Genomic DNA, 16,722 nt, shown 5'->3' with positions numbered 1-16,722 from the left:
CAGCCTCAGACAGCTTCTGTCTAGTTAAGGCAACTAGCGCGGTTTTCCTCAATTTTATATAAAAGAACTACACATGCTCAGAACAGTATGCGCTGTCCATCTAGCAGTTCTAAAAGTACACTCAAAAACCTTTGATTAGACTTGTGCTGCCTAAGCTCAATTACAATCATTCGAAATTATGTTGTCATCACAGGTATGCCTTTCACTATAGACTAAATCACAACTGTCATATATCACCATATATCACCTGTCATATGTCAAGAAATTCTACCCAAATCCCTGTGTCTGCTGAGGATCTTCCAACTAGCTCCCTGCTCCGTGCCTTTTGTAGGCCTCCAGCTACTGTTCCAGTGACTTTAAAGGTACTTAACTCTATTGATCAGGAGGACATCCAGAAAGGTCTTCCGAATACAGCCCTAAATGTGTGCTCAGTGCTGTGCAAGGGTAAGACGACCACCACCTGCTTAAGGCACTTACACTTTAAAAACATGCTCCCAGCACCACTGAAACCAGCACTTATGATTTTGAGCAATCCCATGACCTTAGTGGGACTAATCACCATTACACTTAGCACTGTTGGAAGGAATTCATGATACAAGTAGTTAGTAAAAACCTGTGAAGTACACCTTCCAATTTACTGAAATCAGACCTGCAGTAAACCTCAATAAGAAGTAAAACAGATCTCATTAATCCATTTTGTTGCTGTAACATCTCATGCTTTTTGGATTCTACTTGTACAGTCCTAAGGGCTCCTGAAATGACAGAAATAAAGTGCTAAGTTACATAATATGCATAATAATCTGCAAGGGAAAGCAGAGTCTTTTTTGATGGATCTCCCTCACCTTTTTTTGCCCTTTACCCATTACAGACCTGGACTGTCTGAGAATGTCCCTTAGAAGGAACTCTACTTTCTAATGTAGGCTACCACTGAAAAAAATTAAAGAACTACTTATCTTTTGAAGCTTCCCATTTTATTCATCATGCCACACATTGCATCTAGTTTGACAGATATCCTTGTTTTGCTATGCTGTATTGCATTTAATGTTTAGACAGTCAGCAAGACTGGAGCACAAACTGAGATTACTTTACTTAGATCTAAGTAAAGTATTTTACTTCAGTCAACCATGTGTCCTTCACATTGTGCCCTTCATGTTAATTAACATGTTAGTCTTTTACTTGCCACCTTACTTCTCAGAACAACCACATCCCCCTGGATGAACTGTATACCCATCAACTGAAACCTGCCTAACCAGGAACTAGAGAGGTCTTATTTGTTATTTGCTTCAAAACTCAAAATCTCCCACAGCCCAGGAAGTCCTTCACAAAAGAAATAGTCAGTTCAGAGCTCAGATTCATTCTCTGGATCTCAGAAGGTTGGCCACTGGAACAACTTTTTTTCCTCCAGCAAGTATATAAAATACACTTTTTCCTCACAGAAGAGAGACCTAAATAGTGACAAATTTTAACTGCTTCTCAAAATATTTAGAACTCAACCTCCACACAATTTTAGCTTCTGGATGTTCTTCTCAAGTAGCTACAGCACCACATCGCCTAACAGTTTTGCCGTGTTTTTCACTTGTAAAAGTTTGGGAAGGGCCCTTTCCACCAGTTCAAAGACCACAGGACTTCCACATTTGTAGATCAGCCAGCTCAGTATGCTGGAACTCATCAGCAAGCACCAAAGATGTTAGGTGGCTTGTGAACCCTTGTGAACTGATGTTCTAGGGTTGGTGGACTGGTCTCAGACACGTGTCACTGCAGCCCATCTTCCAGGCTGGAGGTGAGCTCAACTCTGCCCAACAAAATGTTGGGCGTCACCTCAGATCCAACTCCAAAAGTACTGCTTTTTCACAAGTGACCAAATGACATGTGACCAATTCAGATGCAAGTATCTTTTGCTTGTATAAATATGAGCTTTACCTGAAAATTAGAGCTGTCAAACTGCAATACAATATAATTCATATTTCTGGGCAAGTTAAACAGATACAGCCTTCAACTCTCCCTGAGGGGGAAGTTGTCCAATAAAAATTTTGATTCTTGGTAGACTGTTTTCTCAGCAAAAATTCATTTTGGGGCACAGCAATTCTTCCAAATAGGGACTTCAATTCAACACAATTGCACTTCTGCACTCACTTTCTAGCTCCAATTGTACACAAAGCAGAGCTCTCCTTGATGAAAAGCCATCAAAGCTTAAATTTACATTTCTTGCTTGCCATGTTTTGCACAATGTAAACTGTGATGTCCTTTTATTATAAAAGTCTATTAAATACATGCATTTGTCTCCAGAAAAATGCATGTCATCTGCATATTATTTGGTTAATATTGTAGAAACGGAGACTTTAGTTAACAAACATATGGACACATCCATATATTATGCAGTAAGATGATTCCCTCTTTTAGAGTGGCAAAAACCACCTGTGTACAGTCATAAACATCTTGCTCTTCTGTTTTCAATCTTTGAAAATCCAGCCTGTAGGAAAGAAAATAAAAAACCAGAAAGACCACCAGTCACTGTAGAACAACTCTTTCTTTCTTAATCAGGGCTGCCCTGGACTCTTACAAGGAATTACCATGGATGCAATTGCTTTTCAGAGTAGATGCAAGCCAATAAGCATATGGCAGATCTACCTGTCCCCTGATAAATTTATTGTACTTCATAAGGGTTAATTCCCAAGGGACAGCAGATAGCTTGGGGCGAGCTCCCCATGAGCCCTGTAGAGATACTTCTACCATGGCTACAGGAAGCATGCATTGCTTCAGTATACATCCAGAGACACAAACAATTTCCTAGTTTTGTTTCTTCAACAGTTTTCTCAACAAAAGGACCCACGCGGCAGGCTAAATAGAGATTGGCATTTAGTATTTACCTGCCACTGATCAGTCCATAAAGTTATATGAAGTGACAGAAAGTCAGCTCCAGCATTGGGTAGACCATGAACTGATTTTATGCAAATCACTGACTTTATTCTGAACTAAGTATTACATGAATTTTTGCATTCTTGAAATTGCATTATCAAAACTGAACTAGAATCACAAAGACTACCAAAAATGTTTTGGATAGTTTAAAAATTTAATAAGAGATTCCAATTCCATTTCTACTTTTAACAGTCAAGTTCACAAACCACAACTTCACAAAGTTCAACCAAGTTTAACGTGGTTATGAAAGCTGAAATATTGTTTGAATATTTCATAGGCTATTATGGTTCTCCCCTACCGCTGGCCATGCCTGTCCATTACGGATCTAAGTCCCCACAGCCAAAAAAGGCCTTTATTTTGGGGGAAGACAAGACAGCCAGTTCATGACTCTGGGGGGGCAGTGCCACTCATGCAGACGCTAATGTCACTAATGTTGTTCCAAGCTCCCTGCCAGCCAGCTGCTTGCAACAGAGCAGTCAGTCTGACCTTTGGCCAGGAGAAGGAATGGCTCAATAGCATGAGAAGCTGCCTTATCTAATGGATTAAGTACAGGACCCAAGCCAAATGCCAGCTTTGACAAGGACTTGCTCTGTCAGCCTTAGCTGAGTCAGTTAACCTTTCTTAGTTTTCCATCTTTAAAATGAGAATGATAATTCCTCCTTAACAGTGGTGCTGCGAACATGTTGCAACGGACTGGTATCATGAATGTGTGAGATATCTTACCAGGCAATTCAATGTAGTGCCACAATCATGTTAAATTCATTTCCACAGAATACTTACAGGAAAAAAAAAAAAAGTTAATAATCACAAGTCATCCCTTCACTGTATATTTAATTCTAAATGCTATGGTTAACCAAAAATGTCTTTTAAATCCTAATTTTGCTATTAGTATCCTAAAACTGCTACTTTCTTAAAATAAAGTAGTTTTGCAGTACATGATATTGGACCGATGTCTTCAGGCAACCTATATGATAGGACCAGGTGAGATTTTATCTACCATAGAATACTGCCCATCTAGTAAATTTCCGTACTTTGTGAAGATAATTCAAGTGTATATTGAAATCCGGTTTCACTAATTGACAGAGCAAATTACTTTTGGAACCATATTTCCAAAGGGCCTCTGAATTTATTCCTTCAATTTTACATGCATGGGCTTCCATACCTTTGTGAATTTAACGTTTGTGTACATCACTCTGACATTTCCTAGCATTTGAAGAACAATTTCAAAGACTATTTTTGCACATGTGGTATTAGGACATTTTAGTAGAACAGATTTTAGCAAACTCATTTACATTCTGCACATTTAGCCATCTTGGTATCTTCATCCTACTTTCAAGTACTTTAATCAAAATTTTAACATGGAATTTTCTTAGAAGAGAGGCTGAATTCCAGACATAAAACTGAAAAAGAAGAAAAAAAAAAAATTCTGCCTCATTTTCTATGCTTAGTTTCTGTTCTTCAGAGGAGGAGAAGCCTGAAAAGCTCTTGACTGTAAACCTAAATATCACCGAGCTCTTTAGTAAAATCTGTCTGATACACCAGGTTCTGAAATCACAGTACCCAAAAAAACCCGCAGACAATTGATTAATAATGAGGTCAGAAATACAAATAAATTTACTTCTAATGAAGACTGGAGACACAGTAATCAAAGTGTTAAAAATTCATTTCATGCACATCTCATTTGCCTCTTAGCTGATATTTATCACATAATTCTGTGAGAAAGTAGAGGCCTAAGATGCTCCAGATAAATGTCTCAATTAATTGTACAGAGGTAGCCCTCTTTGAGCTGAACCAGAGCTGTGAGCTCTTTATTAAAAGCACTATTCTGTAGCCTGTAACCTTGTTCCTTGACTCCTCTCTAGTTTCCAATTTAAACAAGTCCCCATGCGGCCCGCTCTAAAGGGCTTTGTCTCCCTGTCATTGTTAAGAGAGCCGAGGCATCCTGGAAGTGTGAAATCAGACCTCATGAGCTGAACGGTTCCCCAGGGAACGCCGGACCGCGCAGAAGGTCAAAGTCATGGGCTGGACCATCTGAAAGCGTCTGATCGCCGGTCTGTGACACAGCACGCAGGGTGGGGGCAGGGGGAGCGGGGAGCCAGGGGGCTAGAATTGAACACGTCTTAATTAAAGCCCAAAGACAGCAAAACAAACTGTTTTCTAGGCAGGCCATCGCATGGAGCTTGGATTTTGCTCTGCTAATGAATCCGAGTTGCTAACCATTATTCCTTAAAATAATGGGACTTTTGCTGAAGTTGATCAAACCTGTGGCACATCTTTTCCCACCCTGCCTGCTTCTCGCCAATTATAAGGCAGAGGTTTTGAATTTTGTTTCGTGGTACGAGGAAAAGGAGGAACGCATCTGCCCCAGCAAAGGAGACGCAAAGCACCGCCTGCAAAGGCAGCAGCCTTCCACCGTGACCCAGCTATACCTCACTTTGCTGCAGAAGGAATACGCTTAGCTGACTGTTGCCTAAACTGGCACTAGGTCATGGTGAAGGGTCTATTGCTTTCCAAAACTCGTATGGGTTAGGTGAACAGAACATGTATTAATTTCAGAGGCCAACTGGCATGACGAGTCCATCGCACTGTACGTTTTACTGCACCATCAGAATATTTCCTCACGAAAAAGGACGTCACTGTAGGCACACAGGCTGCTATGCCAGGGCTCCGCAAGCAGCCGAACCCTCGAGAAGGTCTGCCTCTCTTCCAGAGGAACCACAAGCAAGCAAAGATGTGGGCAAAGGGGAAAATGTAACTTCTTTTAGCTGAGGATTTAGGGAGAAAATAGTCTTGCACTGAGTAGCTAAAACGCAATGGAAGATTTAAATGACACTTTCTTCTCACGAGGAGAAGGAAAAAGTAAATGCCACACTCAGTGTCTTTCCATTTGTTAGACTATAGTTTCAAAAAAACATATTAAAAAATACATATTTTCCAGCAAAGGGTATTTGCTGTGACCACAATTTCCAACAGAACATGACTTTGCATGAAATTGTGTTTTGACCATGGAAAGATGCTGTTTTGCTGGGGGAAACATCCTCATAGACCTGGCAATTCTCTCAAAGGCTCCAGTCCTGGAAGACACTCTTATTTTTCAGCTCTCCCCAAAATCAAGGTTAGCTTTCAAGCACCAGGGGGGAATCTCTCAACCCCTCAGTAGTCCTCCCTTTCCTAGACTTCCTTGCAAGCAGGCCGAAGTGAGAAGTCTCACTTTGTTCTTTTCTGGGGTATTTTTAAAACCCAGTTACGGCACGTTCGAGCAGGGCCCCATTTTCAAACCGGTAGTGCCCACTTGCTCCCCGTGTGCACAACTTCACCGAAATTTCAGCCCACCCTGGTGCCTTGTTCAACGCATGTGTATGTGGGGGGGGGGTTGTAAACTGAGGCCTGAAACACCACCCTTAATCTCTTTTTTAAAAAAAAATCTGTACTAACATTAATGATTTGAAGTGCACTGTCCAACACTGGGCTATTGAGACTGGAGAAAAAACTGCCCTCAACTATCAACAGTTTATTAGGGGCTTAACTGAAGTGACCTACTGTAGTAGCATTCAGCTGAACAAGGCTATGGGCTTTCTGTGGAAAGGAGGAGAATTGAGGGTTTCATTAAAAAGTAATTTGTGCTTTTTACTCATTCATTCAATGGGAGTCTCAATTGCTCTTTATTCACACAGAGTTAATACAGTATTACAATGCTGCTCAATGAATGTATGGTAACAAAAGAAAAATTTCGCATTTTGAAAGGAAAAAAAAAATCCTTGCAACTGTAGTAAGATTGATGACTACTTAAAAGATTACAGGAATCTTTTTCCGTCTGTGCTTATGCTTAATGATGGAATATTAAGGATTTTTAAAATCCACTCAGTCCAAACTAATAAATTTTGATTTATTACTTCACATCAAAAGATTCCTGAAAGTGAAATGGGATATGTTCAGCAGACAGGAAACAGACCAAACCACACAGGTACTATACAGGTGTTTCAGCTACTTTTCTGACTCAGGGGAGGACAAAAGATTAACTCTGGAAAAAAAAATATAATAAGAAGAGCAAACTAGTCCTTAGCTTTTACTCACACAAGCAATCCTGAGTCGTGTAAGTTATACCACCAATGACAGCACTCTCCACACTGACTAATAAGTATTGCTCAGTTGAATAAAGGTGGAGGGTCAAGTTTTATACAATTTTTGCAAACATGATTTATTGACAATCACCAAATAACTACTTTGAGTTATTTCTAAATATTACTATTTGAAGTTTAATCTGAAATGAATGATCTGTACATACCCACAAGTTACTAAAAATAGCTATAAATTACTACAGTAGTTAAAAAAAAACCTTTTCAAAATACCAGGTATTTTCGTCCAAAATATACAGTGATTTCTCTAATGTCTGGAATGCACAGCCATCTTACAAAACCTATCTGCTGTATAAATGTTTTTTCTTGCTAACGAACAAAAGATGTGGGACACGGGAAGGTATTGAGTGGTTCCTCCTCATATTCCTGACCGTCATTCTAAATGCAATGTCTGAAATTTTTTGGTAGCTCTGTACATCTTTAATTGAATCAAATGTATTTCCAAAAAATTTGTTCAACCAGCACAAATGACATGTTGATCTGGAAAAGTCGAAGACTGAACGAGGTCAGGGACTGAATTATCCCATTTGCCCCTGAATAACTTAATCTCTCTCTCTGTTCAGACCACATTGGATTATAAGGTCAAAGCAGAGTGAAGAATCTTTAGAAGCATTTCTCCAACCTCCCTGAAAATAGAATCTGTTATTTTGCGTGCCACAAACTGGATGATCAGTTTCAGCAATAAAATGTTTGCTCTGTTACCTTGTCTGAGAAAAAAAAATAAATACTGGTACTCATGCTAATTTACAAAGAACTATTAAAAAGTGCATATGTTCCTATATACCTACACTTGCTCCTGTAACAGAACGTGTATGTCCAAACTGCAGTTAAACCAGCTAGGTTAGTATAGTTTCCTTTTTTTTTTCTTTTTTTTTTTTTTTTTTTAAAGTAGAGATGGCTATTTTCTGACACAGAAGAAGCTCATTTTGCTCCATTCAACTTGCGCACTGTGAAGGTGATTGTACTTACAGGAGATAACTTGGACATTTCTGGAGACATATGGTCAGTATGGCTGAAATACTTTTTCTTTATTTTGAAAAGCAAAAGGTTAAATGATCCATTCTGCTTATTTCACATAAAATAGAAAATAAAAAAAAGATTCTTCTTATTTCCCTTCTTAAACAGATAAGCAGTAGTTATGGGAAACTGCATTTATTTGAAATATCTGAAAACAACAGCAGTCTTGCTAAATATCTGGCAGATATCAAGCAGTTCTTTTGGCAACAACTTTGAAGTAGTCTCTAAGTCTAGCACCTTTCATTCGCCTTGTCCTCTGGAATTCAGCTTTAATTCAGATAATTTTGTATATTTTTATCTACTAGAAAAAGAAGTATTTTCTACGTATTTTTTCCAGGAACTCTGATGGAGAAATCGTATATTTCACCCTTCTGAGAAATAACCTACATAGGGCTCTGCTAGCATTAGAATGACTTGCAGCCGTGCTTACAAAAGTTTTGTTTGTTAGTGTGCGGATTTCTTCCTTATTGAGCAGAAGGTGAGACTGTGCAAACAGAAAATAATCTTTAGATAAACTTCTGTTTTAAACGTATTTTTTTTCACTTCTAAGAAGGCCCAGTCTTACTATGATATTTACTGTCATAGAAACTAAATGAATCCTTGCCTGTGACATCAGCTGCCATCAATGCTTCTGCCCTGATGACCTTCACCTGAAGAAATCCCACATCCTTCAGGTTATGGAACATCATCATTGGACGCTAAAAAATAGAAAAAAGAAAAGTAATTCTGGATTGCAAAAACGACAAATCAAAAGCAATATTAGTAGTCTCCTCCCTAGCCCAGATACAAGTTAGTGTAAGTCTGGCTAATGTACTCATACTTTTAAATATTTTCTGAAGAATGTACAGTTGTCAGTGTTTCTTTCAGTATTTTGCAACTTACCAATGAAAAATGCAAAGGAAAAATCAGAATATGAATGATTATATAACACTAATTCTACTGAATTAATCTCCTATTAGTACATGAACAACTGCCCATCAAAATTTTATATTATAGCAGTGTATTAATAAAATTAATACAAACAGTAAAACACTTCCTCTCCCTGAATACTTTTGTGAGATCTATGTTCACATTTTCCCTTTGATGACTCCAATAATATTTTGAACAGTGACTTAGGGCCAATATTTTTTTTGTTATAGTTGACCATTACATGCAAGCTTGCATAGAGCATACATGTATATATAAGCTTGCATATAGCTTGCAAATAACATGAGTAAAAACAATCAAAAGAGTATTGTAACAACTTAATTTTCATAATAATCACATGCAAAAAAGATCAAAAGCATGAATTAAAAGATGGTTCCAATTCCATGGCAGAAAGCTCTTACTATAAATCATTAATTTTTTTAAACATAAATTTCTGCAATATCTACATATATTAAAAAGAGGAAGAAAAAATTAAAGAGTAGACTAACACTTGCATATTTATTCATCCAACATCGTTTTAGAAAGCTGCTTGGAAAGCGTGTTCTGTTGCTGCTCTTTTTTCAAATAACTAGAAGTAACAAAGTGGGAGTATTGCACCAGTTTAGGTGTTATATGCTAAAACTCTCAAGCTCTAACTTCGAATATAATTTAAAAGTTGTAGAATTTAAAATGATAGAACATCGAATGCAACTTTGAATCTGCAATCAATTAATAACAAACCTGGCATAATAATTCAGTTTTCAGATAACTAGAAGAGGAACTCCAAAAGAGGAGACTAAAATTATATTTTCAAATCCATTTTAAATCATATATGTACGTGGCCTAATTTTTGGTTGGCTTTGCAAACCTTCTTCATAAATACTAGCACACACCTTTACTTCGAAGTATTTTAAAATCTGGACTAATGCATTTAATGCCTGTGGCCTTTTCTAAAATTTTAATGCAGTGCAGGTGAAACCTTTTCCACTGCTTTTGATAATGTCCAGATTTCTAGAGAATGCAAACATCAGGTAAAACATGAAGCCAACAATTCTTTAATTTATGAAGGCAAAATCGACTGTTATGGAAAACCAGAATAAATAACATCACTGATCTGAAAACCAGAGGTGATGCTTAAATGGAATATTAAATGTCAGCTTGCAAAAACTACAACATGTTTATGCATAGATAATCTACCCATTAAAATGTTAGACATATAATATGCATCCCTGTCTTTTTATTAATAAGACAATTCTAACAGTTAAATCACACTCTGATATTAATTTCACAAGCCCCAACTGACCATTTACTGTTTACAGTGGAGGTTTGACCTTGGTATACCAAACTGTGGAATCCAGGTAAGTGCAGTGCCCCACATGCTACCTACATACGAATACATGCATGCATGTTATCACAGGATAATGGTTAATAAATTTTTATCATTTTTAATATGTTAATCATCAGAAACATGGCTTAAAAATTCTGATGGTCAACTTTAATCAGTGCACGCTCAATCCCCTGTTTATGTGCTTACAAGATGAGGGTGGCAGAGACAGCGTTACGGATAGCTCTGTTATAATTCAAAACCATGTTGGCACCATCCCTCATTTATTACAATAATGATCAAGGTTTGGAAGCTTCTTATCAGAACTGGTACCACAACAGAGATAATTCTGCCTTAATACCATGATGAAAGTGAAAGGATTTACAAAAATGTTTCCACATTACACCCAACTTTCCCAATGACCGAAACAAACACCAAGCTGCAGAAAGAAAACAAAGCAAAAACCAAACACAGAGCAAGCCAAGCAACTGCCCCCCTTCCTGCAATGCTGAACAGTCCCCTTTTTTTCCAAATTTCATCCTGGTAAGCTCATTCTGCAAAAAGGCAACAGTGCTGTATTTCACTTTGCTACCTTTGTTAGTATGCAGCAGAATAATTATTTTTAACTTTTAGTTCCAGCAAGTCAGCTGGCTTAAATTCATTTACTGCACATCGTGACTGCGGAGACTGCTGAAAATGTATACAATGCCACGGCAGAGACTCTGGGAGAAGCAAATGACTTTAATACATTACTTTAAATACATAACTTTAAGTAATGATTTATCAGATGATATTCTGTCTTCTTATTTGTGATTATTGTTGAAGGCCTCAAAACCCGCATGGTTTCTGAAGCCTGAAATTTCCATAGCAGAGGAATCCGTGATTTGCTGTGAATCTTTTCAGCCCTCAATAGATGGGAAAAGATTGAAATGCTCTGGAGATGAGTCCTCTTTATTTTTTTAATGAAAGGCTGTATAATATATTTTCTGTATGGCTGCAGCAGCTGTCAGGGAGAGCATCTCAGTTCAGCTCTATTATGGGAGAAGCAATACCCCATCCTATGGCATCGAGATACACTGAGGGGCCAGTACTGATTGACAGCTTGTCACCATGACGTCTTATTCCATCTCTGTTATGGAGAAAATTAATGTCACACCACCAGCCTTATGACTCGCTGTCATCTTAGAACTGCTCACCTTTTATCAATGCTCTAAATAACATTTCAAGCCCATCGTCTCACGGTGGACAATCTGGTCAAGGGACATTAAATCGGATGACTGTGAAATGTCATAATAAAAATGGAATGCTAACAACTTCTTCTCTAAACTAGCTCCTCTGGTTTTTAAACTGTGACAAGGGGGACCGCGGGTTCAGCACACCCGTTCTGAAAAGGTCATACAATCTCTCTTGGTCTGTACCCATTAATGCGCCCCCCTCCTCACCCCAAAAGGAATTAATCTTTTCAGACAATTGTGGTAAAATAATGGTTCAAACAGTAATGCCTGTTTAATTTGTAAGGCTCTGATGTTCAGCTACAAATGGTTAAATGACAGTAATAGAGTCATTTTCCAAGGCTATTTGATCTGATGGCAAGGTCAGCTCATTAACTGTTTTTGGCTGCAGAAAGGGTGCAAAATACATTTCTCAAATGGAAGCTAGATTTTTTAAGAGGACAAAAAATAAACCCCAAAATACAGGCATTCAATGGGTAACGCTACATCTTGCTAATTGCATACTCTTTGTATCGGTTCTCAAGTAGAGATATGAATACCAAAGATGAATCAAACATCAGTGAAAATAAACTATTTGAATTTCGTTAATCCTTGTCATTTCTTTCTTCTGCTGCCCACCGGTCATTTTAAGAAAAACAGTAAAATTATCAAAAAGGTATATCAATGCTACAATTTTCAAAAACACATAATGAGAAATTCATGCCTCTGCAATATGAACATCTTCCAAAAATATAAGTGTTTTCAAATGCATACAGTAATGTAAATATAAGAAAAGACACATATCCATGAATATGTAAGAAATGGAAATAAATAGATCAATCTTACACCACATAATTATGCTTTACACTAGGGACAAAAAATTGAGAATTTAGAAAAAACGATTAATAATACACAGTCGCAACATGTTTCTATACTGCGACTAAATTATCAAAACCATCAGTATCACTTGACTGCCATATCATCACACACAATAATCCACAGAAATAGGGTATTGTTGCACTTGCTAGCAAGAAGTGTGTCACCTCAAAAACGTATCCATCAGAAATTTATTATATTTATAAAGATCTATTCTGACAACCACAGACTGTCTTGGTGGATTCCAAAATGTGCAATAACTCTCTTAATTGTAATTATTTTTCAAAGATGGTGCACAATACCTTAGCTCTCAGTTGGTTTAGGAATATTATGTTTAGCCTCACTAAGTCACCTCTATTAAACTGTGTTTATGATAACACTATTGGTGTATGAGTTGTACAAGCATTAGCAGACAGCTGATTCAGTGGAGATAGCCAGAATAAATTTGCTGAAGCGCACATCCTGCTAATCTGTTTGAAGAATATTGTACAGCATTAGTACTAGCACTTCATGTTATCTGCACAGCCTGATAAGGTACATCTTTATTAAATTCAGTTATTGAAAGGATGTCAGTCATGGAATAGGAATATTTTAAAATCTAAAAAAAATTAAGCGGCTCTTTGTTAGTCAGAGCTTGGTTTAACGGCTGAGTGTCTAGAGAAGCCTTTCTAAACACCTGGCAGCATTGTACAATAAAAGCTTTGTAATTTTAAGTGGAAATAGCTTTTTTTTTTTTTTTCTTTCTCCCTGTGTAGTGAGACAGTTACTTTTAGTGATTTAGGTATTAGCAAATGCTGGAGTAAGAGCTCCCCTCTCTGTTGCTTTGATAAAACTACACAGATTCTGTGTAATGTGAGGATGCTGGGAAATGAAAATAATTTGCTAAAGAATATTTTAAAATGGAAATATTGTTTTAAACAATTATTTTGATGATACAAAATACTGCTCCGGCCTCTAATGTGCAGACAAAAAATAAGTTTTCTTGCCCCTTAGTAGATGATCAACAAAAAGCCGAAAACTATTGGCACCTCAAACCATTTGGCATAAAAACTCACTAGAACCTGTACAGTCACTGACTGACCCCTTAGTTATTTTGTGCTGGGTAAAAACTATCTGCAAGGCAGTAAAACTAACTTCTTTATACCACATGATCATATCAAATAGCTGAATTACGACGTAAAAAATAAGGAGGATTTGTAGCCTTCTTGATGTTACCTGTACCAGCCGTAATAGTATTACTAACACATTTAAATGATTATCATTGTCTGAGCATGATAAGGATATAATGGATATATTTAGATTTTACCCCCACCTGATACTTATTATTTATACAAGCAAACATTTTGCAAACAAAGGGCAAAAGAGAAGAACTCCATACATATCTCTTCAGTATCTCCTCTCGCTCCTTCTGGTCCTCCAGGGAGTTGACGGAGAGGTCAGAGATAGTGACCGCAGCTGAGGCTGTGAGAGTGACCAGCAACACCAGGCAGCCCTCTCCCTCCTCCAGTGGCATCTCCAACTTGTGGGTTTGCTCTTTACTCAGGGTCGACAGGTCAACCTGGCACCTAGAAACAAACATTCTCCATCAGCATGTGGTTTTCTTCACATCAAACAAGAGCACATTGGCTTACTTGCATTCAGCTGGACAAAAAACCAAATCAGTAGAAATGCCTTCCCAGCTTCTGGAAGGATTTCTCTTCAGCTTCAACCCATGGCTCTTGCTTGAGGTTTTGTTCTTTTTTTTAAAAGCTACAACCTGTTATGTGTGTGAACAATAAATATTAAAAAGAACATACACTAGAAACAAGGTTAGCTAATATGCCTTACTTGAATGCGGTCAAAGAGAATTTTAAAAATCCAGATTCAGATGCAAATTGTAGTTTTTAATTACTCCTCTTGTATAAACACAAAACATAAGTTTTGATGTGAATGTTTTTGATACCATTCATCTAACAACAGTAAAAATCCTCTCTTAAAAAGAAAAAATCTGTGTGGACTTAATTGTGATGGAGTTAACATGACTGAGCATAGAAAAACACAACTTGAGCACCACCCAGAAGGCTCAGCTCTCTTGCAGTAAGCTGTGCGTGGCTCAGGGTCAAAGCTTCATGCAGGCATCCAGGATAAAATTTGATGCCACAACCTCCTATATAATAAGCTGTCTCACGTTGTAATGAGCAGAGACTGCTTATAACTGCGCAGAGTGGCTGAAGCCAATCTACCTTGCTTGATCCCTTTCTGAATAACCCTGGCTGTACCATACACTGAACTAATGAAGAATGGCTTCATATGTGCCAGGCAGCAGAAATAGCTTTGCAGCACCTTAAAAAATAAAAGGTAGAGCATGGAAGGAAAAACAGTATCACTGCTAACAAAGAGCTGACCATAATTAAAGCAAGAATACCTTAGGGTTAGTAATTAGTCTGTGCGCAGCTTACAAGTTTTAATATTTTAATTTGTATAATTCATAAGTTTCAGCTTCCCTAGACTGCAACTCCAAGCATGTCTAGAAATTCAATGCCTGTGTCAAATGCAATGCCAGCTTGCACTGCACAGGAATTTCTGTGAAAAAGCACTATTTGGAATACTTCTACTTAGAGCATCCTCCAATAATGTTCTGCCAATTCATTACTCTAAATAAAAACAATAACAATATTGTAATAAAGTAAATGAATATATTCTACATATAGTTAAGCCACTGAATACTCTACTTTTAACAGCGATTATTTAATGTGACAAGCACATGTTCTATATGCCACTCTCACTAAACTAAACATCTAGCAAACTCTTTTCATAAAATGTCAATTGATTTTGAAGAGAAAGATAATGTGGTGACCGCAGGGCCAATAAACTGAGAAAAAGGTGGCAGACATGAATAAATAGGCATTTAAGGACAGGAAATAGCCAATTATGAGAATAAATGCGGCCTCATAAAATGGGCACTGTGCTATCACAGGCAGATTAGATTTGCTGCAGGAAAAAATCTTTTTAATTTTTTTTTTAAACATTTACTGTCTGTTGTGCAGCTGTCAAAATTAAACTACCGCAAAGCTCATACAGTAACAATGTTCAATTATTTTTGCAATGACAAAAATTTCTAACTGACATAGCATTCTGAGCTTAATGTTTACCTTTTATTTTGAACTCTTCGGATGATAACGAGTGAGAAATTAACAACAGTAAGGAAAGACTAAAGCTGGTGCTCTCAGTGCAGGCTGATGGTCAATACAAGTGTTTGTACATGTACATAGGCTGTCTAATTTTTATTTAGGCTGCAGTGAGAAGTATAAAGCCCTCCTTGAGATAACAAATATTGTAATCAAACATTCAAAGCTAGGGTAAGTTAAGATGTCCCTTGTGTTAAATATTCTTTGATAATTTATTTCAAAGCAGATACCCCTCAAAAATACGTCTCTGCAACAATATTGCGACTTTAACGAATAATCATTGAAAGCTCCAGTCCAAACTCTCTTGAAATCAGTAAAAGAATCAGAAAGTCATTATGATACAAGTAATGCAGAAGTAATCCACCCCTCACTCAAAAACAGGCAACAAAAGCTACCGCCACTGGAACAAAAAAACCCTCCATGCATCAGAAAACTGCAAGGACTGTAAAATTACAGGATTTACATCAGAGCTACAAGCTCCAAGTTCTCCAATTCTTGAAGTTACAGCACTTTTGCAACATTAGTAGTCCATGCTATTTTTTATTTAGGCTAAAAGAAGCAACTGACAATTTGATTTTACCCATGCACCTTTCCTACAGCTATAAAATATTCCTAATAGCACCACATCTAGAATAGATTACCTGAGAAATATGTCTCTATTGTCTGCTTGATAGATCTCCATGAACAGCCTATCACCAGCTTGTTATTTCCTAAATTCATACAAAGGGTAGGGGGTGATCTCGAAGCTTTTTCCAGTGAAAGCCTTAACCATTTTACAGGAAAAATATCCTCCGAAGGGCCTTCAGATAATTTGATAAAAAACTACGGTTATTCCATTAAGGAGTGTCACCATTGAGCTTTATGAAAATCTAGGTTAAGAGTGTCTCTGTGCGTCCACGGTGAGATGAAAGCACATTTCTCATTCTGCACCAGGTCCCCTCCTCTGGCCTCGCAGGAGATGCAGCTCGCATGTGTCTAACTCAAAGGTGCTGAGGCTCGAGGAGCATTCAGCATGAGGTGAGCACATTGGTGGCACACGCACTTCAGTCGAAAGATAACTTTGCAATTTACAGACACTGTAAGAAAAATTGCTATTTTTTTCCATTAATAGTTGAGTTTTTCATGAAAAAAAATCAACTTTGTTTGCTTTCACACCGAATTTTCCAGCA

The 16,722-nt window shown here is 37.5% G+C and overlaps 1 protein-coding gene across 9 annotated transcripts in view; it reads right to left on the bottom strand.

The window, feature by feature from the left end:
* The window catches only part of MCTP1 (multiple C2 and transmembrane domain containing 1), a 292,028-nt gene that overhangs the window by 105,866 nt on the left and 169,440 nt on the right, over positions 1-16,722 (bottom strand). For all 9 annotated transcript variants that reach the window (XM_030004938.1, XM_030004937.1, XM_030004939.2 and 6 more), the window contains 2 exons: positions 13,765-13,951; positions 8,674-8,767 (listed from right to left, as the gene is read on the bottom strand). In XM_030004938.1, coding sequence (XP_029860798.1) covers positions 8,674-8,767; positions 13,765-13,951 — 281 coding nt within the window. The remainder of the gene's footprint in view (positions 1-8,673; positions 8,768-13,764; positions 13,952-16,722) is intronic.

This window comes from Aquila chrysaetos, chromosome Z (assembly GCF_900496995.4).
Source record: "Aquila chrysaetos chrysaetos chromosome Z, bAquChr1.4, whole genome shotgun sequence".
Lineage (NCBI taxonomy): Eukaryota > Metazoa > Chordata > Aves > Accipitriformes > Accipitridae > Aquila > Aquila chrysaetos.
Note: the sequence above shows the minus strand (reverse complement) of the source record. Positions and strands in the feature narration are given on the sequence as shown.